This window comes from Syngnathus acus, chromosome 24, assembly GCF_901709675.1.
Source record: "Syngnathus acus chromosome 24, fSynAcu1.2, whole genome shotgun sequence".
Taxonomy (NCBI): domain Eukaryota; kingdom Metazoa; phylum Chordata; class Actinopteri; order Syngnathiformes; family Syngnathidae; genus Syngnathus; species Syngnathus acus.
In genome coordinates, this window is record NC_051108.1 from 3612473 (window position 1) to 3633441 (window position 20969).

At 42.6% G+C, this 20969-nt stretch overlaps 2 protein-coding genes across 17 annotated transcripts; one reads left to right on the top strand and one right to left on the bottom strand.

Moving 5' to 3' along the window:
- Positions 1-200: 200 nt before the first annotated feature.
- LOC119117823 (heat shock 70 kDa protein 1) lies at positions 201-2712 on the bottom strand. Its single transcript, XM_037244367.1, has 2 exons — positions 2505-2712; positions 201-2268 (listed from the first exon to the last, which is right to left on the bottom strand). The coding sequence occupies exons 1-2, from the start codon at positions 2700-2702 to the stop codon at positions 322-324; spliced, it is 2145 nt and encodes a 714-aa protein (XP_037100262.1). The 5' UTR covers positions 2703-2712; the 3' UTR covers positions 201-321.
- An 812-nt stretch (positions 2713-3524) lies between these two features.
- On the top strand, positions 3525-20932 carry LOC119117820 (DNA (cytosine-5)-methyltransferase 3A-like). Of its 16 annotated transcripts, none has more exons than XR_005096606.1 (25): positions 3525-3663; positions 5501-5578; positions 5937-6141; positions 7401-7508; positions 11014-11122; positions 11809-11846; positions 11987-12103; positions 15641-15847; positions 15908-16066; positions 16180-16287; positions 16500-16647; positions 16725-16868; positions 17257-17301; positions 17435-17514; positions 17691-17803; positions 17953-18136; positions 18304-18388; positions 18469-18614; positions 18702-18792; positions 18876-19024; positions 19104-19189; positions 19260-19359; positions 19539-19657; positions 20069-20285; positions 20316-20932. XR_005096606.1 is itself a non-coding variant. In XM_037244352.1 (25 exons), exons 4-25 carry the CDS (start codon positions 6073-6075, stop codon positions 20208-20210), a joined length of 2547 nt encoding a protein of 848 aa, XP_037100247.1. In that variant the 5' UTR covers positions 3525-3663; positions 5501-5578; positions 5937-5958; positions 5995-6072; the 3' UTR covers positions 20211-20932. The 16 variants fall into 16 exon arrangements, 14 of the variants coding, with proteins under 14 accessions (XP_037100247.1, XP_037100248.1, XP_037100255.1 ...); XR_005096607.1 differs by having other exon boundaries at positions 20069-20281; positions 20314-20932; XM_037244352.1 differs by having other exon boundaries at positions 5937-5958; positions 5995-6141; positions 20069-20932.
- The last annotated feature ends 37 nt before the right edge of the window (positions 20933-20969 follow it).

The following is a 20969-nucleotide window of genomic DNA, read 5'->3' on the forward strand; positions in this document are numbered from 1 at the left end:
TAAGTCTTGCATTGCTTCAATTTACAGCTTGTCACAAATGGTAACCTTCGTGTCCCACTTGACTGGGTCCTGACCTATACTTTGCTCACTGGCGAAATCTAACCCCCAAACTATATGTGATTTAATTGGAAGGTGCATAAAATCAAAGTGGAAAAGGAGAAAGTCAAACATTTTTGTTGTAGTGATACACACAGCATTGATCATATTTTTGTATCATTTATTTAGTAAACAATGTACATGAGAATTTGAACAATATGATGAGTTTAAACATTTAAATAAAATGTAACATTTTGTCTTCACTTTGACATGCAAGTAATGTCTTTAGTCAACCTCTTCAATGGTGGGCCCCTGGGCACCGGTTTGGGCCTGCCCCCCACAGCCTCCTGCAGGCCCCGCCCCCTGGTACAACTTGCTGATGATTGGCTGACACACTCGTTCCAACTCCTTTTGCTTATGCTGGAACTCGTCTTTCTCTGCCAGTTGATTGCTGTCCAGCCAGTTGAGGGTCTGCTCGCACTTGTCCATCACCGTCTTCTTGTCCTCCTCGCTCAACTTGGCTGCCAGTTTCTCATCCTGCAGGCTGCTCTTCATGTTTAAGGCGTATGACTCCAGACCATTCTTGGCCGCGATCTTGTCCCGTTGCAGGTCATCCTCAGCTTTGTACTTTTGGGCGTCGTCAACCATCTTTTCAATCTCCTCTTTGCTGAGACGGCCTTTGTCATTCGTGATGGTGATCTTGTTCTGCTTGCCGGTGCTTTTGTCCACCGCCGACACGTTCAAGATGCCGTTGGCGTCCACGTCGAAGGTCACCTCGATCTGCGGCACGCCTCGCGGAGCCGGCGGGATACCGCTCAGATCAAACCTTCCCAGCAGGTTGTTGTCCTTGGTCATGGCTCTCTCACCCTCAAAGACCTGAATGAGGACACCCGGCTGGTTGTCGGCGTAGGTGCTGAAGATCTGCGTCTGCTTGGTGGGGATGGTGGTGTTGCGTTTGATCAGCGGCGTCATGACTCCTCCAGCAGTCTCAATGCCCAGCGACAGAGGCGCCACATCCAGCAGCAGCAGGTCCTGGACGTTGCCCGAGGTGTCCCCTGTGAGGATGGCGGCTTGTACAGCAGCACCGTAAGCCACCGCTTCATCGGGGTTAATGCTCTTGTTAAGTTCCTTGCCGTTGAACAAGTCTTGCAAGAGCTTCTGGATTCTGGGGATTCGCGTGGAGCCACCAACGAGGACCACATCGTGAATCTGGCCCTTGTCCATCTTAGCATCTCTCAGGGCTTTCTCCACGGGCTCTATAGTTCCCCTGAACAGGTCAGAGCACAGCTCCTCAAAGCGTGCCCTGGTGATGGATGTGTAGAAATCAACGCCCTCAAAGAGGGAGTCGATCTCGATGTTCGCCTGGGAGCTGGAGGACAGTGTCCTCTTTGCCCTCTCGCATGCTGTGCGCAGCCTCCGCAAGGCCCTTTTGTTCTGGCTGATGTCCTTTTTGTGCTTCCTCTTGAACTCGGCCACAAAATGCTCCACCATGCGGTTGTCAAAGTCCTCTCCGCCCAGGTGCGTGTCTCCGGCGGTGGCTTTGACCTCAAAGATGCCACCCTCGATGGTCAGGATGGACACATCGAAGGTGCCGCCGCCCAGGTCAAAGATGAGGACATTGCGCTCTGCCGACTGGCCTTTGTCCAGACCGTAGGCGATGGCGGCCGCCGTGGGCTCGTTGATGATCCTCAGGATGTTCAGTCCGGCGATGACGCCCGCGTCTTTGGTGGCTTGCCGCTGAGAGTCGTTAAAGTAGGCAGGGACCGTTACCACGGCGTTGGACACTTGCTGGCCCAGGTAGGCTTCGGCAATCTCCTTCATTTTAACCAGCACCATGGAGGAGATCTCCTCTGGGTTGAAGGCCTTTTCCTCCCCTTTGTACTGCACCATGATCTTGGGCTTCCCTCCATCAGAGACTACCTTGAAGGGCCAGTATTTCCTGTCTGCTTCTACAACCGGATCATCAAACTTCCTTCCGATCAGTCGCTTGGCGTCAAACACCGTGTTGTTGGGGTTCAACGCCACCTGGTTTTTGGCGGCGTCACCGATGAGCCTCTCGGTGTCGGTGAACGCCACGTAGCTAGGTGTGGTCCTGTTGCCCTGGTCGTTGGCGATGATCTCCACTTTGCCATGCTGGAAAACACCCACGCAGGAGTACGTGGTGCCCAGGTCGATGCCTATCGCAATGCCTTTTGCTGAGACCATTTTGTTTTGTAGGCTGTCAAGATGTTCCTGTGAGGAGGACATTACAGCAATACATTAAAATCATTCATCTATCCATTTTCAGTAACACTTTCATTAGAGTCTTGGTGAGCTGGAGTGATAATAAATCATTTAAAACTATGGACAAATAAAATTATGAGCGTCCCAGCAACATAGGATGCAATCCAAATTAATGTACCAATTTCAAAAAGTTTATCGGCATAGTAAAAGTAAAGTCTTTAGGAAGAATAAAAGTGTCAACTTACACTCAAAAGTGCCCTGTGGTGTCTCTGGATCTTGAAGCTCGATGGCTCTCTTGGATCTTGGGCCTTCCCTTGTGGGTCTTCTCTTGTTGATCTCTTTGGATCTTGTGTCTTGTGCTGTGCCTCAGATGCTTTTATGGTCCTCGAGCTGTCACTCTGGACGTTTCCAGACTTTTCTCCATCAAGTGATATCATTGACATAGTCAACTTCCTGTTAGAGGTTTCAATTTAAAAGAAAACAATGGTGCAGTTTGAACAATTGTAATGCAGACATAGAAATGACTCTTATTGTGAAAGGACGTGCAGACCACGACCATAGCCATTAACGTGTACTTTATTCAGAACGCTGGAATCGTGGCGATGCAACGAGAACTTCTAGATAACTCTCGACGGGAGTTTATTTTGGCGAATGACGTAATGAATTCAACTTAGATGATTATGAAATAAATATATGTACATTTATGTAATTTCACATGAGCCAATCCAGTTATAAAACCTATTTTGTGTTTTTATGGGAAACAATGCAGTGGAAAAAAATTGCAAACATAATGATAAAACCATAAAAGTTCTATATATATTTTATACAGTATATTTTCTGTCAGGTATTTCCCCCACAATGCCTCTGGGTTGCGCATAAACAATGTTTACTTTAATTTTCAAATGTATTGGTATCATGTAGGACAAGTGCTAAAAAAACAGATTTTATTTTTTTACTTGTTCATGCATAGGTCAGTGCCCTGTGGAAAACTACACTTGTAGACTTTAGCCTTACATGTTTCTATTATTATAAATTATTAATTATTATTTGAATGTACTTGCCAGTCAAAAATATTTTTTAGTTTACATTGGCAGCTACGCCCTACCGTAGAGTCAAAACACAAATTGTAATAGTACAACTTGAAGACTTGTTAAAAAAAGCAGACTTTAGGACCCCGCGGAGACTATCGCCGGGCCCGGTGCTGCAGCGTATGCGCTAAAGACAGAGCGAGAGAGAGCGAGAGAGAGCGAGAAGGGGGGGCGGGGGGGAGCAGCAGCGGGCGGAGAAGACCTGGTTGAGCGCGAGGGAGGGAGAAAGCGAGAGAGAGAGAGGGGGAGAGAGAGAGAGAGGTCGGGAGTGAACGCGAGGAGGGGAAAACGACGGCCGTCAGGGTCGGACGATACGGTAAATACAAAGATTACATTTTGGGCGAGCAGCTGTTTGGGTTTCGCAAGAAACACAACCACCTAGGATAGTCATTGCATTGAAACGGTGTAGGGTTAGAGCTGTGCGCGAAGCCTGAGAGTGAACTTGGGAGTTTTTTTTTTTTAGGGGGGGTGGGGGGGGAATGTCAAATAAAATATAGAGGGGCTGCAATGTTAATATATTCCAACAGAGCGTAAACCGCCTCCTGGCGACACCGCCAGGTAACATTAAACCGGAACGCAGTTGTCCCTTTTAACCCAGCAGCAGATTAACGAAGACACATCAGCTCGCCGAACCGTCGACTCCGCGGCGGGCGGGCGAGCGAGCGAGCGAGCACACGGGGACGCGCCTCCGGGGTGAACGGGTGCGTTCGGTCCAAATGTGTGTATGTATTGTGTGTTTTATCTGACCTAACAAATCTTATCGCACACAAACAAACAAACCCATGTTTGTGACCGTCTTCAAATCCCCGCTGGGATTAAACGGTGGGTTTTTTTGACAAGTCACCATCTGAAGGCCGTGTGAGGTCGCTCCTAATATTAATTGTTATAACGCAGGAGTATGTCATGTTAATTTAAGGACTGCATTTCCGGCATGTGCTTATAAAATAAAAGTTTATTCACGCAGCGAGTAAACACAACTTAAAGCCATCGTATTTATCTGTAAAATGCCATAAAGCTGTTTGGTTAAGTCGTGTACAATGTATGAATGAGCTATATTGAAGTTTGTCATCGATATTGTCCTGTAGTTGTTGCCTTTGTTTTTCTTTTGCACATAAGACCAGAATAGTATTTTTTTTAAGCTTACTTACTATTGATCAGAATCAGCTTTATTGACCAAGTTTGTGCATGCCAAACAGGGAATTCGACAACATTTAAGTGACATTTATGTTCAAAGCATCCAGTTGCAGAGAAAGCCCCTACCCAAAATATTATCTTGACCCATTTCTTTCACGGGCTACCTTGACCTATCAACGAAACATTTTCCTCCCTTCTGGCAATAATTCATCTCCCGGGCAGGCTTGTGCTTGGACCTTTGACAGGAGTCTAATTTAAAAACCTCCTGGCAATAGTACTGGAAGAAAAAATGTGTTACATACACATTCTTTAGGATTGTGAGGTCTGTGGGTGTGTGAACGTGCATGCTTGTGTGTGACCTACATGCACTTGGAAGGAGTTAGCCTGCAGATTGTGCTGTGAGACCCTTGGGGGTATTGTATGGTTATTGTACACCCTTTTCTGCAAAGTTTCCACCCATGTTTTTTTTGCTGGCTTGTTGCCTGACTGTCTTTACCGGATACAGTGTGAGGAGTGTACTCCACAATCCAGTTCAAGTCTTACATTAGTAGATCTTACATCCACCTCCTGACTTGCAGTACTACGGAAACTGTACTTGCAGATGTTAGCAATGACGTGATGTTGGCATCACATCAGACGTTTTATGAAGTAAGCCCAGCAACACGCCAGCACTTTGGACTAGTGGCTAGCATATGTGCATCACAGCTGAAAGATGATGCCTTTGAATATTGGCTCAGTACTTCCTGTGAAGAGATTATACATATTCTTGCATGCTTAGTTAATTATAGACTTGTAAATGTCGATGATTGTTGATGATTGTCTCTGTGTGCCCTGTGGTTGGCTGGCGACCACTCGAGGGTGTACTCTGCTTCTTGGCCAGTCAGCAAATGTAATGAAGTCAAGCTGTATCGTTGAAGCATCGCAAAATACAGGGCAAATTAAGCCACTCTTTCAATGTGATGAATGACAAGTGGCGAACAGTTTCTAACAAATGTTTATCCGCGATGTGGTCATCGTAGGCTCCAGCTGACCCCCTAATGAGGACAAGATAGAAAATGGATGAATGGAATTGGAATTTTGCAAAGGCGTCAGATCAGGTGAGGAAAAGTTCGAACGTATGTTTTTGTATACGTGAGTAGTGCAGCAACAAAATCACCCCTGAAAGTTATGTCACACTTTCACAAGATCCATTGTTGCTAGGCAGAACTGATGGAATTTAGATGTGCCACAAAACCTAATGCTAAAAAAAAAAAAGCAATTTTTATTTGGAAAATCTAAAATGACACAATATGAACGGTTGTCCCTGAACATGTCAATTTGTCGATTGTCTATTGATTATTTGCTGCATTGCTGAGTGATCATGGATTTTAGAAACACCTACTTTGAACTCAATCAACCCAAACTTGTTTTGTTCACTCCTGTTTTGCATTTTTTTTTCTCTCTCTCTGCTTTTAGGAGAGGGGAAGGACTGAGTGACTGACTGATAGTCGGACAGTTTAAGGAGCAGTTTGAATGACGATACACCTGCTGCATCTAAGGAACCTAGATTTTCCTCCATTTTTATTTTTAACTTTCTAAAATCGCTTTCGTCATGCCATCCAACAGTCCTGCAGTCACCGAACTGCCCCAGACACCAGAAAACAAAACTTCTAACAATGTGGTAAGAAAAATGCATCATTTAGTGTTATTCTTCTTGTCATTACAAGTGCTTTGAATTGTATTGATTTCAAAAACACGTATACAATCCCGCTTCCTTTGAAAACAACTGAAAGTATTTTTGACACAGTCTGACCACGCACAGCTGTGTATATCATTCTCACACACAAACTCACCAGATCACATTCAGACGAGATGCCTCCAGAAATCTGACCCTTAACCTTTTTTTTTCCCCTGCTTGTTCATTTTTAAAGTGCCTTTTAACTCATTTCCCAGGCTGTCAAATAGTCAAAAAAGAGAGAGAGTGGTAGCGATAAATTTGATCAGATAAGGAAATGGTGGAAGTTATTACTTTTGATTAACGTAATTGTGTATAGAAACAGCACAGGAGAGCATTGGGAGAGAAGAGAGAGTAAAGGAAAATGGAGAGGGCAAGTGAGGTCTGGATGTGGAAAGAGAAAGAAAGAGGACAGGCTGTCTGATGCTGATGGGATCCTCCTCTTCCCGCCTGGCTTGCAGTCTGGTTGCTTAGCAACTGCAGCAGCCTAAAATAACCCGCCATGAGTCAGAAATAGATATAGGAACAGATTGGGCAGTCTCTGTGTTGATGCTCTTTCTTTGACACTTGCCAACACTCACACCATCGAGTGAGCTTCTCAAGATTTAGGTTGAACAACTCAACTGTTTCTTTTGTTCGGCTCCCGATCGTCTGTCCACTCGAGAGACGTGACACTGCCGCATGGACAGCCAACCAGGCAGACGAGCCGGTGCTAGCTGTTTGCCGTTCTGAATGATCATCCAGGAAGTGACACTAGAGCGTTTAGTCAGCACGGCGGTTCTGTCGGAGACAGTTGCTAAGCAGTTTCCGCACCTTAGCAACCACTCTACTGTCACTGCAACACAGGGTCCAGTAGAAGGAAGGCAGGGAAAGGGATCAAGCATGAATAGAAAATACTCATGTAAACGCAGGCTGTGCGCAATCTGATAATAGTCGCTTTTTTAGACAGTCCGACAAATACACTATTTGATCAGAAATGTTGATGCCTTGAAATCAGATCACATTTATGAGCACACTTTTGTCTGCTGCTGGATGTTACCAAGAACAAAATACGATTAAATACACAGTATAAGAAAACAAAGTGGGTCAAGGCTTCTTTACATTATGGTGCCTACGATGAATTTGCAATTTGGCAATATAAAAGCACACAGAAAATTCCTCATGATTTACTCTAGTGTTTAACATGACCTATTTATATTGGCCAGAGTGAAGATGGAGCAGACTTGGACAGTCCAGAGGAGGCGACTGCAGGGACCCCTCCAAACAAGCGGCGGGTGGGCCGTCCAAGCAGGAAACGCAAACAGTTTCTTCCTGTGAGTACAATCTTCTTCTATCGAGTACATTTTATTCCTGAATAACAAACCACTGTGATCCTGTTTTAATGCTTTGGCAAGGCCTGCAGTGCCCCACACACGCACACAGACACACACCTTGTTGTCACTACTGTATCTCTTAGAGTGTGTCATTATGTGACAAACTTGTGTAGTCACTCTTTGACATGAGATATGTTGAAACTTGTAATTAGCATGGATGTATTTCCTGCATTCCTGACTCGATATTTGAGTTAGAGCAGAAACAGCAGTTGCATTACTGTTTGATTTAATTGTGTGTGACCTTTTGTGTGCCCTCTATTTCTTTGAAATAGTAGCAAAGTAGTTTCATATGCTGCAGGAGGTGATAGAAGAGAAGCGTGGTCTCTTAGACTTTGTATCACGGTAAAGAAACGAGGTTGTGTTAAGGGCCAATGTGAGCAGTGAGTAAATGTTGGCACTGAGCGTCGAAGAAGGACATGTGTTTCTCATCTAGTGTGTTTGCGCTATACTGTTCAGTGTTACTTGCTACATTTTGCTTCAAAACAATTGTGTCAATGCTAAACTTGCAGTTTGTAGAAAGTTTTCCCAGAGTACACCGTCGAGAAGCTGAGATCTATTCTATAATGGTTTATTGTCTCGGTTTATACCACAGGTGGTAAACTCAAGGCCCGGGGGCCAGATACGGCCCGCCACGTCATTTTGTGTGGCCCGCGAAGACAAATTGTGCATCAAATTCGTGTGTCATTACTAGAACTACAAATTGTCTTCACTTTTTTTTAAAATATTTGACCAGTTTTTACTCGTCTGATTTGAAAACGAGTTATTTGTCAGTTTGTTTTGTAGCTTTCACTGTATATAATATGAGGTGCTCATACATTTATTTGGGTTGACAGTCATAATGGTTCTCCGAAAGAAGCTATGACTACAATGCGGCCCGCGAAAAAAAATGACTTTGACACCCCTGGTTTATACAGTAGAGCACAACCGAGATGACTACTGCTATTAGTTTGACTTTTTACTCTAGTACACCTTCTGTGGTGAGGAATCATGGTCACTTTGGTTTCCCCCTCTATAATTTTGTCTTCAGACTCTCATTTCAAGGTTTCCAATGTGTCTTTTACATCTCTGTCTTCCATCAGTCTCTCCTTCAGTTCTTCCAATCAGCAAATATCTTCCAGTAGTGGCTCCCTCTCTAATAAATACCATATGGGGAAAATTCAACTTCACTTATGACATCCATACGTAAAGCATACCCGATTATAAGTCTGAAAAATACGGTGGAGTGAAAATGCATGTGTGTGTGAGTGTGTGTACCTATGTGTCATGAGTCAATACAGCTGATTAAACACTCCCAGTCCAAAAAAAAAAAAAGCTCGATCCAACCTGTCATACATGTATGCACCAAGTGCAGTCATGTGTGACGGGGAGCGGGTTTGAGCATGTTCTGCTGTCTAACCAAGCGGGTTTAGCGTGAGCTTGCCTCTCACAAACATGCACACAATGTTGCAATTTATTACAATGTCGTAGTTGCAGCAGAAATGCAAATTCCTGTGCTGTTTCCTTATATGCTATTAATATTCTATTTTGTCTTGTATGTACAGTAGAGGTAATGCTTCACGCGTAAATGCACACAAATGAAACTTAAATATGTTTTAGTGCTTTAAGGCAGGTGCTGCCAGTTTAGTTGTCAACAGGACTGTCAGTTTGTAAGATGTGTTCAAATTTAAGATAGCTATCTTTAGTTCAATAATGCAGGAGGACTTGTTTTGATCACATTTTGTTGTGCGGAAAAGCGAAACCGAAGGCAGGTGAACCACAAAAGAACGTCAACAGCCGTTTGTATTTTATTCTTATTGAATCAATGACTAAAGAATGACAAAAGCAAATCAACTTGGCATACTTCCTTTGGTCAACATGGCCAACAGAACACGGAGCTAATTCTGTTATTGCGGATGATATCTGGGTAGTGCAAATCAAGTTACTTGAGTTGAATGTTAAAGCTGCCTTCCCAAGAGGCTAGTCGGAAGACCGTCGGAACAATATACTGTAAAAATCCAAACAAACAACCCGAGATTTTTTCAGGAATTGGGGAACCAGGCACTTACATTTCACAGACGACTGCAGTGGAAAGTCCGTGTTCCTCTCTTTCTGCTGAATGAGTAAGTAGTCAGTTGTTTGTTACAATTTTAGCTATATTAGCTCATGTGCTTCAGCAACTACTGCTGCGTTTATGATTCTTGGGAAATTGCTTAATGCAGCTTTAATGCCCTCCTGGGTGGTTCAAACAATAATTGCCCCGTGCTCACAACAAAGGCACTCGGTGCTATTCAACTAACTTAGGCGCAAAATGACAAACCAATTTACAGTTATCCATCCTTTTTATTGCCTGTTCATTTCATTTGAGCTAAGCTATTTCAAATGAAGTGCACTCTTAACATTTCGTTTCAATTATGATTAGCAAGTGGTGGAATTTGATGCAACTTTAATTTGTTTAGTGTTGAAATGATGTTTTTTTTAATGATGAATTTACGCTGTGACTTTATTTAACCTTAATTCACTTTTGTTTCAACAAATGCCTGGTGGTGTGTTAACATTTGTACTTTTTTTGTACAACAGCTATTTTGTTACTTCCATTAAAGCAAGGTTCTGTGTCCACTCTGTCGTTTTAGAACCTAATTAAACAGCGTTAACTTAACGGTGGTGATGTAGTGGCAAATAATCGCCGTTGCTGCCCTAGCGTGCATTTATTATACATTCAGGGGACATCAACCATTAACAAGAAAATAGATTGTGTGCTTTGTATCTGCAATTCGACGACGTATTTTAGTGTGAGGCCCTTTTAGCTGACGTTTTATGTCTCCTCTCACCTGCTCATTACAGTCCTCTTTCAGCTTGTTAGCACTCGCCGCCATTGAAGTAGGCTACATCGCCTCAAAGTTTTTCATTACCACCTCCCCCTCCGTTTTTTTTTTTTTCCTTTTTCCAACATGTCTGTAAAACCTCGCTTTTAGCGAAAGACTGCTTCTGGCCTTTTAGAAGGCCACATGATTACAGTTTCGCACAGTTATTGCTGGCGCTAATGGCTAAATCATTGACGTATAGACGAGTTGATTGCCAAGATTTCATTAATTGTCCTGTTTAGTACTATTAAAGTGAGACTTACATGTGTGCATTTTGTATACTATTTTAGTATTTTAAATACAAGAATTTCCTACACGCGTGCTCATTAAGGATTAGCTAAATTACTCCGCTTCTTGTGTGTATTGTGTTAATGGCACTGTGGGTGTTTATTACACACGCCGCTGGATACGTGTGTCTCCACTTTCTAAGAACAAAGTAATTGGTGTGCAAGTATTGCAGCTATTCTATATATTATTTTTATTTACTGTACCGTTTATTGTGTAATGTCTGCATATGTGTGTGTGCAGTCAGGATGTTTGTTTTTATTTCATGAATCTTGACTGGCAGCAGGTTACTCAGGCAGATTGTGCCATCTGTTTTGCAGGAGATGGCAACGTCTGACCCCTCAACTCCGCCGGGGGAGCTGGAGCACTCCCCTTCCCCTCGCAAGAAACGTGGGCGTCGGAAACTAGAGCAGAACGACAGGAATAAGGGTATTGTTTTTACAGCAAAGTAATGTGGAGATACAGTGGAACCTCCAAAGCCAAACAAAGATACTTTCCCTTCGTATGTCACCTTATATTTTAAAATGAACTTTCCCATGAAGAATAGTTCTGGAGTCATTGTAAAAAAAGCTTATTAACTATTAACCGTACAAGCGGTGTTATAAGTGACACTTTAACTCTCTTATCTGTCATTCGAGTACGAAAAACAAGTGTATGGAGATTTGAATAAAGCCAAACTAACAATTACTCACCCTTTGCTCTTTTGACGACAAACGACTTGAGTGTACAAGTTTTCCTGAAGAAAAAAGAAAATCTGTCAAGGTTTTGGGTTCCACTGTATTTTGAAGATGTTAAAAAAAAATAGATTTCTATGCTTGCTGCTATTTTATTCAGTCATCAGAGTAGGGCAATTATTTTATTCGATTTGAAAGACTTTTGAGGGAAAAAAAAGAACTGAAGCGATTGTTATTATTTCATACTGCCATTTAAGTCTTGATGGGGCAGGGGGAACTTGGCTGCAACTAAAATAACTTCCAGATGGCAGTCTTTGAAGGCATTTTGACTTTGAATATGAGTGCCAAGAAAAAGTAATAAAAGCCGCAAGTATAGATCCTTATTAAGCTTCTTGTTAAATCAGAACAAATGGCCCATTTCCTGTCTTTTACTTTCTATAGATGAATCAGATGACAGAAGCTGTGACTCCCCTAGAGAGGTGAGTCAAGTGGTTTCTCTCCCATGTCTTTTTTTTTCTCTCCCTACTCCCAAAAATGAAAGTGAAATATTCTAAGAGTACAAGCGGTATGTAGTCAGTGAAGGATATACAGTATCAAGCTTTTGTGGCTGTGTGTGCAGGGTGAGACAGGGAGGTTGCGTAGGAAGCCGGTCCCCAGAGTGACTTTCCAAGCTGGAGATCCGTACTACATCAGCAGGAGACAGAAAGAAGAATGGCTCAGCCGCTGGAAGATGGAGGTGTGAGCTGCAGTCATATGGAAGCTTTATTATCTTGTCTTTTTTTTCCAAATTTATTCCTAATAATAAAATAAACATAGTATAAATACTTCCAACTAGTCCATTAGGGAATCAGACAACTGCCAGGATGTTAAATTAGCCTCACACGTGAAGTCGCTGCAGGAAGTTGTGGTTTTGTCTGTAGAACAGATACTGAATTAAATAAGCGGAAGTCACCAGAAGCAGACTAAACGCGTGCTTGCTTGCATACATGCATGCAAGAAGAGATGTCAGATTAATGGCTTGGCACACACAAGGACAGAGCTCGGCATTGCATTTACAGTATACATGTCTGGATTCAGACATTTATTGTATGGTGAAAATATTGGTTGTAAGACAGGGAGACCAAATCAGCTGACAGCTTGATGACCCATTTTGCTGACACATTGTCATGTGAGAAAGCTTAGCCGAATTACTTGAGAGAAGGAAGAGATAATCGCAGGCAGCGAAGGGGCTTGCCAAGTGCATTGCTGAATTTCTTGTCGCTTTCCTCTATAATTACAACATCATAAACTGCCTTTGATTTATAAACAAAAGGGAGCCTGATATACGTTTTGTAATGTCGGAGAATTGCCACAATAGCACGCAAACATTGTAATTGGATCAGACGTTCGGAAAAAAATGGTGCCTTCAAACAGAGTGCATAATTATACGAAAGTGCCACTTCCTCCAAGCGAGTGTGCTCACTTCCTGACATATTTCTTACCATCAAGCCACAAATAACATGCTAATTCGCTTATAGTCACTCAACTCTGTTGAAGAGTCAAATGTGAATAAAGAAGAAAATCAGGAAACATGTAATTACATGAATTTAAATTCACAATTGTGCACAGAAATATTGTGCAGTGTGTAGTATTTTGTTTTTTAAAAAAACATAAACGCTACATCTAATAGAAGAAAATATCTCCCGAATTTATTTTGAGGTCTATAATATTCTTTGGAACAGCTGGAACCCTTTTTATGTTTGGTTTTGAGTGATCATCAAACATCACGCAGTCTCTGAATTTACAGCAAAGAAAGTATAATAAATTCTGAATAGGAAATTTTAATCATGCTGTCTAAATGTTTTTCACAGTAAAAAACAAAATCTTTTGCATCTTAACTACATACATCCCATCGCCACGCCATCTTATATAAGCAGCGCATGCACACACTTGATATGCACACATTTGAAAACTGGCAAGGGTCTGTTGTTCCGTATCCATGGTGTCATCGTCATACGTAAATCCCAGTGGCTTCCGCACATTCATCACTACGACTAGTAGCTCTGTTGTGGGAGTTCACCTAGTCATGTGTGAGGTGAGGAAGCCTGTAAATCAATCGCTTGGTTCGCGGCTGACCAATCAGCGGAGCCTAAGCTTTAAGAATGTTTGAGTGTATGAGTCGAGGAGACGACCAGAGAGGAAACTGGTGGAGGAGGAGAGACACTGAAGAAAATGACAGACAGAAAGAGAGCCAGGGAGGAACAATGCCATGTCCTATCTGTAAGTTAGATATTTTTTTCAGTAATTAGTATAGATTGAAAAAGCTTTTCGTTACTATTTAATTGAAACTAATTCGATTTTTGTGTGGATAGAAAAAGGAACACAAAGACTTCCACTGTTTGGTCTTGGTTGTTTGAATTGAATCGTCATTTTGATGTGTTTTGGGCCAACTGGGGTTAAGAAACAGTTCACTCGCAGCTTTCGTGCTTTGTGACAATTCCCAGATGTGAAAATCCAAGTTTATTTGGATATGATATGACGATTTATAATTTAAAAAGACTGTTGTACAGGGCATGAGGGGAAAAAAGGCTTTTTATGAACATTCCAGATAATTTAATGTTAATTAGACCAAAATAAAATCTGTTTTACTTCCAAATTTCAACCACCTCAATGTTTTTTTGCACATTTAATCACAAGGTCATCAAGACTGAAAGAACAGTCATTCGCCTGTTGACAATGTAAGCGGGGGGTCTTAGCTCATCATTTAATGGTCCCGAGTTAGTGTGTGCGTGTCCGAGTTCACTTGGAGGTCAGGGTCAGTCATAGCTGTAAAAGGGGGAGTGGTTTCGAAATGGTTCATTGGCTAGGTTTCAGGGTGCGGGGGTCACAGATCAAGGGGGTGTCACCAGGAGTGAACACACTGGCCGGGTCACTGGGTTCAGAAAAGTTCAAAGCTGTAACTCATGGCAACCCTTTCCGTGTCTTTGTTTGTAATTCCCATGGAAATGCTCAATAACTGTGATGCTCCTGTTAGTCTTTCATTTAGTAATTACACCTGATGGCTGTTTGAATGTGGTGTGACGAATGCTCAAGTTGCTGATTATCTTGTATTTGGGATTTTCCCTCCACCTTAACAAAGGCCCAGTGTGTTGTGTGTCGATGAGCAGTGTCATGTTTGTGTCCTTTTTGGACTTAAGGGCAAAAATGTTTGCTTCATTGTTTTTGCAAAAACACTTGAAATCTCCCAAAATAGTGTGGGAAAATGTGCATGGTCCAATTAAACTACACGAACAACTCCAATTAGCTATTAGTTAGCAATCTGTATTTCCACAAACGTCAGGATATTTAAGAAACTTGTGACAGTGTGGATTTTTTCTTACACTCCACATTTGTGTGCGTTTGCGTCAGTGAAGTTTTTGTGTGTCATCCTTACGGCCCGTGTAATAGGACGATTAGAAGTTTATGAGGTCAGAAGTCAACAATCAGCCGAGAAGAGTTTCGGGTCAAACTGGGGGGGAAGAGTGAATAGTCACTCTCACTTTTACTGTCTCTTTCAGTGAGTAATTTATACCATCACTTTACTGTTACTTGTTTCACACATTCATTCCTTTAGATGTTGTTTACAGGCCAGCTGGAATAGTGAACAATGTGCGATGTAAATCATTCTGATCCATTCAAACAGCAAGATTTTCTTTTCCTATCGTCTCAGGCCACATTTTGCTGCTTTCTCATCAGCCGTATTTAGACTGTTGAAGTGATTTGAGGTCACAGTATTTACATTTTGCACCTTTTTTCTTCTTCTAGTACATGTCATCCATCCATTTTCTGAACTGCTTTATCCCCACGAGGGTGTGCTGGATTCTATCCCAGCAGTCTGTCATAATGTTTACCAGCTGGAGATCCTTGTATAAAACCTCTCTAAGACTTTTTACTTGTAAATACAACTTTTGTTGTCCCTCTGATTTTTTTCATTGGGCGCGCTTTGCCACACACTCGCCTCTCACTTTGTATTATTTCTCTCCTTCCTGAGTTGAACCCAGTGAACTGCATACCCCAGCTCGCACTCCCGCCCTGCTCACTTCCTGTTTCACAGGATCAATTAAGGGATTGTTCTCACAGCCCGAAGCACCAAAACTTTGATCTTGAACTGTTCGCAGATGAACTGCAAAGGGCCACATTTAATATCAATCAGTGAATCTCTCTGGTGACTAAAAATGTTTTTTAGCAAATGCATGCCAGGAGCATAGCAAAGAACGGCCATTTGTTAACGCTGGCCTCCACTTCACCTTCACAGGCAGAGAGACGGGCTTACAGGGAAGCTGAGATCTGCATGATGGATGACCTCACATCAGAAGGTGACTTTCCTAAAGAGGATGAACCAGCCAGTCCGGACCCTCTGCCATCCCAGCAACAAACAGATCCCGCCTCGCCAACTGTTGCCGTAACACCGGAACCAGTCGCCAGAGGAGACCAGGCGACGCCCAGAGAGATCGAGTACCAGGTGAAATGTTAAATTTGCTTTGTAAATCCCAAACGTGTTTTAAATTCTGGATGCCTTCAGGATGGCAGGAGCTTTGGCATCGGCACGCTAGTGTTCGGAAAGCTGCGAGGTTTCTCCTGGTGGCCTGGCAGGATTGTTTCTTGGTTGATGAGCGGCCGTAGTCGAGCCGCTGATGGGACACGCTGGGTCATGTGGTTTGGAGATGGCAAATTCTCTGTGGCAAGTGAAATGATTTTCTTCTATTTTAAAAAGACAGTCATGACCAGTTGAAGTTAATTCCAGGGCTATTTTGAACCGTTGAAAACGTTCTACTCCTTTGCCTCCTTTTCTAGGTGTGTGTGGAGAAGCTCATGCTGCTGAGTTCTTTCTCATCTGCCTTTCACCAGCCCACCTACAACAAACAGCCCATGTACCGTAAAGCCATCTTTGAGGCTCTACAGGTTGCTTCTCCTTACCTATCTTTAATTACGAATCGAGAAAAATTACTTTGTGATTGTTATTTTTATTTACTCGGACAAACGTCACTTAGCACACATCGAGGTATGACGTCACGAAACAATGAAATGTCAAATTGAATTTATCACTTATGGTTGCTAAAGGTTTCATTTCTTCATACATACAAATGAATATATAATGTTTGGTCTGTATCAAGGTGGCAAGTGTGCGAGCAGGACGACCCACTCCTTCCTGTGACCCAACTGATGATGTAGATGGTGTGGAACCTCAGACCAGACAGATGATTGAATGGGCCATGACTGGCTTCCCACCCAATGGCCCACAATCACTGGACCCTCCTGAGGGTACATATGCGCACACACTCATCATCTATTCCTTTCTATCTATACTTCCAGTATGTCACACTTGCTCTTCTTCACAGAAGAGCAGAATCCATATAAAGAAGTCTACTCTGAGATGTGGGCGGAACCAGAGGCCGCATATACTCCTCCCCCTGCCAAGAAACCTCGCAAAAACGCAGCGGAAAAAGCCAAGATTAGAGAGGTGATCGACGAAGGAACCAGAGGTGAACACAAGTTTATTGTGAAATAGACTATTAGCCTGTGATTGACTGGTTAGCTGCTCAGGGGTTTATGCTGCCTCTAAAGTCAACTTGGATAGGAATAAAAAATGAAAGGATTAAGATTTTCAAAGAAGAAAAGTATCGCCTACTTCCATTCCAAAGTAGTCAGTGAGCTGCGTTGCTCTACAGAAATAGAATGTTAATATTCCTATTTAAAGATTTGAACAATTCTATGACAAATGTTTTTTAAATTATTGTCGTTCAGTATTAGCACAATAACAATCCTCTATAAATCATGACCAATCCCTTTTTTTACGTACAATACAATATTAATTTTATAATGTGCATTATGCATGCATCATTTTAATAACTCTTTGTTTTCTTTCTCCAGAGCGACTCATACAGGAGATTAAAAAGAAAACCCGGAACATTGAAGGTATCATGTTGTTTTTTTTAATGCAGTGTCGAAGTAAATACATTTTGTATTTTTAATTTATTATATATTTAAACATTTGACCAAATACAATGTGTGGCTATTGTCAGTGGTTATGTGTATTCCTCCCCCCCAGATATTTGTATCTCCTGTGGAAGCCTCAGAGTCTCTCTGGAGCATCCTCTCTTCATGGGAGCAATGTGCGTGGGTTGCAAAGTAAGATGCTTGCTGATAAATCCGAACTATTTTTTCCACCCACTCGCTCAAACCGCTAATTAATATTTACAGTCCAAACATTCAATACAATTTTGTAGGCTCGGTAAGAATTATAAAAATGAAATCCACGACTTCAATATTTCAACCTCTGTTTTTTTTCTTCCGGGCTCTGATAGAATTCCTTTTTAGAGTGTGCCTACCAGTATGACGATGATGGTTACCAGTCCTACTGCACCATCTGCTGCGGAGGCAGGGAGGTGCTCATGTGTGGCAACAACAACTGCTGTAGGTCAGTAGGCCGCTGTTGATCTTGGGATTAGTGTGCACCAGTTGAGACTTTTCCTTATGTGGCCAAACATCCCAGGAATGTCACAAAAGTCAGCAGATGCTTTGTTTGGCATCGGTTTTGAGAAAAGCCTCCTTGTTGTTTATACTCAGGTGTTTCTGCGTGGAGTGTGTGGATCTGTTGGTAGGAATTGGCTCAGCAGCGGCAGCCATCAAGGAAGACCCTTGGAACTGTTACATGTGCGGGCCCCGAAACACTCACGGGTTACTGCGGCGACGGGATGACTGGCCTTGCCGACTACAGCATTTTTTCGCCAACAATCACGAACAGGACTTTGTAAGTCTTACCTGTGTCATCACGGAACATTCCAAGAATTTTTTTCAACAGCACCACATTGGTGATCCCCTGCACAAAATATTTCATTTTTAATTAAGGCCAAATATTTCTGTCCACTTTAACAGATCTTTACAACTCCAACCACGTTGTTATTTTGTATCTTCCAGGAGCCAGCCAAGTTGTATGCTCCAGTTGCAGCAGAGAAGAGGCAGCCAATCAGAGTCTTATCACTGTTTGATGGCATCGCCACAGGTTTGCACTCGAGCGAGTGCGTCTGCCGAGTTCACGTGTTAATCATAACAAATAGAAATGGTTACGTATCACGCATTCAGGTCTTTTGGTGCTAAAGGATCTGGGCATCCAGGTTGATAAATACGTGGCGTCCGAGGTTTGTGAGGACTCCATCACTGTCGGCATGGTGAGACACCAGGGACGCATCATGTATGTGGGCGATGTACGCAACGTAACCCATAAACATGTAAGTAAATCTCTCTGTTCACATTTATTGTCTTTATTCACATTTGATCACTTTCGAATTTCTTTCATTGTTATATTTGACCATTAGATCGAAGAGTGGGGACCATTCGATCTGGTGATAGGAGGAAGTCCCTGCAATGACCTCTCCATAGTAAACCCTGCACGGAAGGGCCTTTATGGTACATACACATTCCGTGCAAGCCTCAAATATCCTTGCCACCATTATAATCTAATAATAAATGTAAACGTTGCTGAATTTCAGAGGGAACTGGGCGATTATTTTTCGAGTTTTACCGTCTGTTGCATGAGGCTCGGCCAAAAGAGGGCGATGATCGGCCTTTCTTCTGGCTCTTTGAGAATGTGGTTGCCATGGGAGTCAGTGACAAACGGGACATTTCTCGCTTTTTAGAGGTAAGTAACCAGGATTTTATACAGTACAAAAAACACACAATATATATCAATATATCAGAACTTAAATAACTCTCTTCAGTGCAACCCTGTGATGATCGATGCCAAGGAAGTCTCTGCTGCCCACCGTGCTCGATATTTCTGGGGAAACCTGCCCGGCATGTCAAGGTGATAAAGAAACACTCGTACACTATTTGATGCAATTTTTCAGTTCAGAAATAATCCTATTTTTTTAAAGTAGCCTCTCGAAAATTCCTTCAACAAACAGACCACTGAGCCCCATGACGAACGACAAGCTGGACCTACAAGAGTGTCTTGAGCATGGTCGTACTGCCAAGGTAACAGTATGCGCGTGTGTGGATATGTGTTTGCCAAGTGTTTTTTATTTATTGTGCAATCAGTTCATGAAAGTCAGTTCCTTTCGCGACAAACATAGCTATTACAGGACAGGACAGATTTACAGTGTGTGTGTGTGTGTGTTTGTGTGTCTGTGTCTGGTTCTGGATGCATATTCCAGTTTGAGAAGTTGCGTACGATAACAACTCGCTCCAACTCTGTGAAGCAGGGGAAAGATGAGCATTTCCCTGTCTACATGGACAACAAGGAGGACATCCTCTGGTGCACTGAGATGGAAAGGTACATTGACACATGGACAAAATTGGTGGTACCCTTCTGTTAATAATAATAAAAATATCAATAAATAGAAACTTTATAAAAACATTGCTTTTGAATTGTGGTTCAACAGAATTATTTAATAAAAAAAAAAAAAATCCAGGCCTAAACAAAAATAATGGCACTCCTAGAAAAGAGTGTTTGGTACCACACTCAACATTTCAGTCTGTACTTCTGCAAAAGTTCAGAGTGGGATCTCGTACGATTTGCATGATGTCATACATGGTGGAACTTTCACCTCTGAAGTGTCATCTGACTGAAATAGTATTTGCATATTGAGATTGCACTGTTAAATTAAGAGGAAAATCAAACAAAACAGTTCTATGTATTGGTGGAAAAAAGGTTTCTGCTCTAAATGATTACATGTGCATCCAGGGTGTTTGGTTTCCCCGTCCACTACACCGACGTGTCCAACATGAGTCGTCTGGCCAGGCAAAGGCTGCTGGGACGTTCGTGGAGTGTTCCCGTCATCAGGCACCTCTTTGCCCCTCTAAAGGAGTACTTCGCCTGCAACTAGTCATACAATTACTCTCTCTGTTTCTCTCGGGCATGCACTCTCTCTCATGCTCTCTCTCTCTCTCTCTCTCTCTCTCTCTCTCTCTCTCTCTCTCTCTCTCATGCACACACACACACACACACACACTTGTGACAACAGATAACTGTACATAGTACACAGCTTGTACATGAAGGTTGGCTGACACAGATTAAACAGATGACCAGACAGACATACATTTACACCACACCCACTGCTAAGGACCTCGTCCGTGATCTCATATAACATCCTGGCTAATCTTGGTCCCCAGGTGCTATCTTGCACACTTCCGAGTGCAGTTTCTGTACTGTAAATCACACTCAGACTTTCTTCCGCCTGACCTTAAACTGATGTCTTCTGCTTTCCTGCATTAGTTCCAGTCTCAACGAGGCACCAACACACAACATCTCAATATATCACCAAAACGTATTATCGCGTTGTGGAGGTGCTGTCGTTGCATTACTAATGCAATGAATATAAATATCCAAACACACATCCACAACACACCAGCTAAAACCCGCGGTGCTGGCCGGCCAGTCGTTAAAGGTCAAATGGTGCCACTTTCATGTGACATTTTTACTGTTCTTGGTGCTCTTTGAGACGTTGTGGTCTCGGTTTGTTTTCAGTTGCTGCAATTTGGGCAGATTTAAGCCAAATACTTCCAATCAGGCACAGAGGTTAAACCAGCGTGTACTTGAGGGCTGTGGGGAAAAAAAACAAAAAAAACAACCTAACAACAATCCA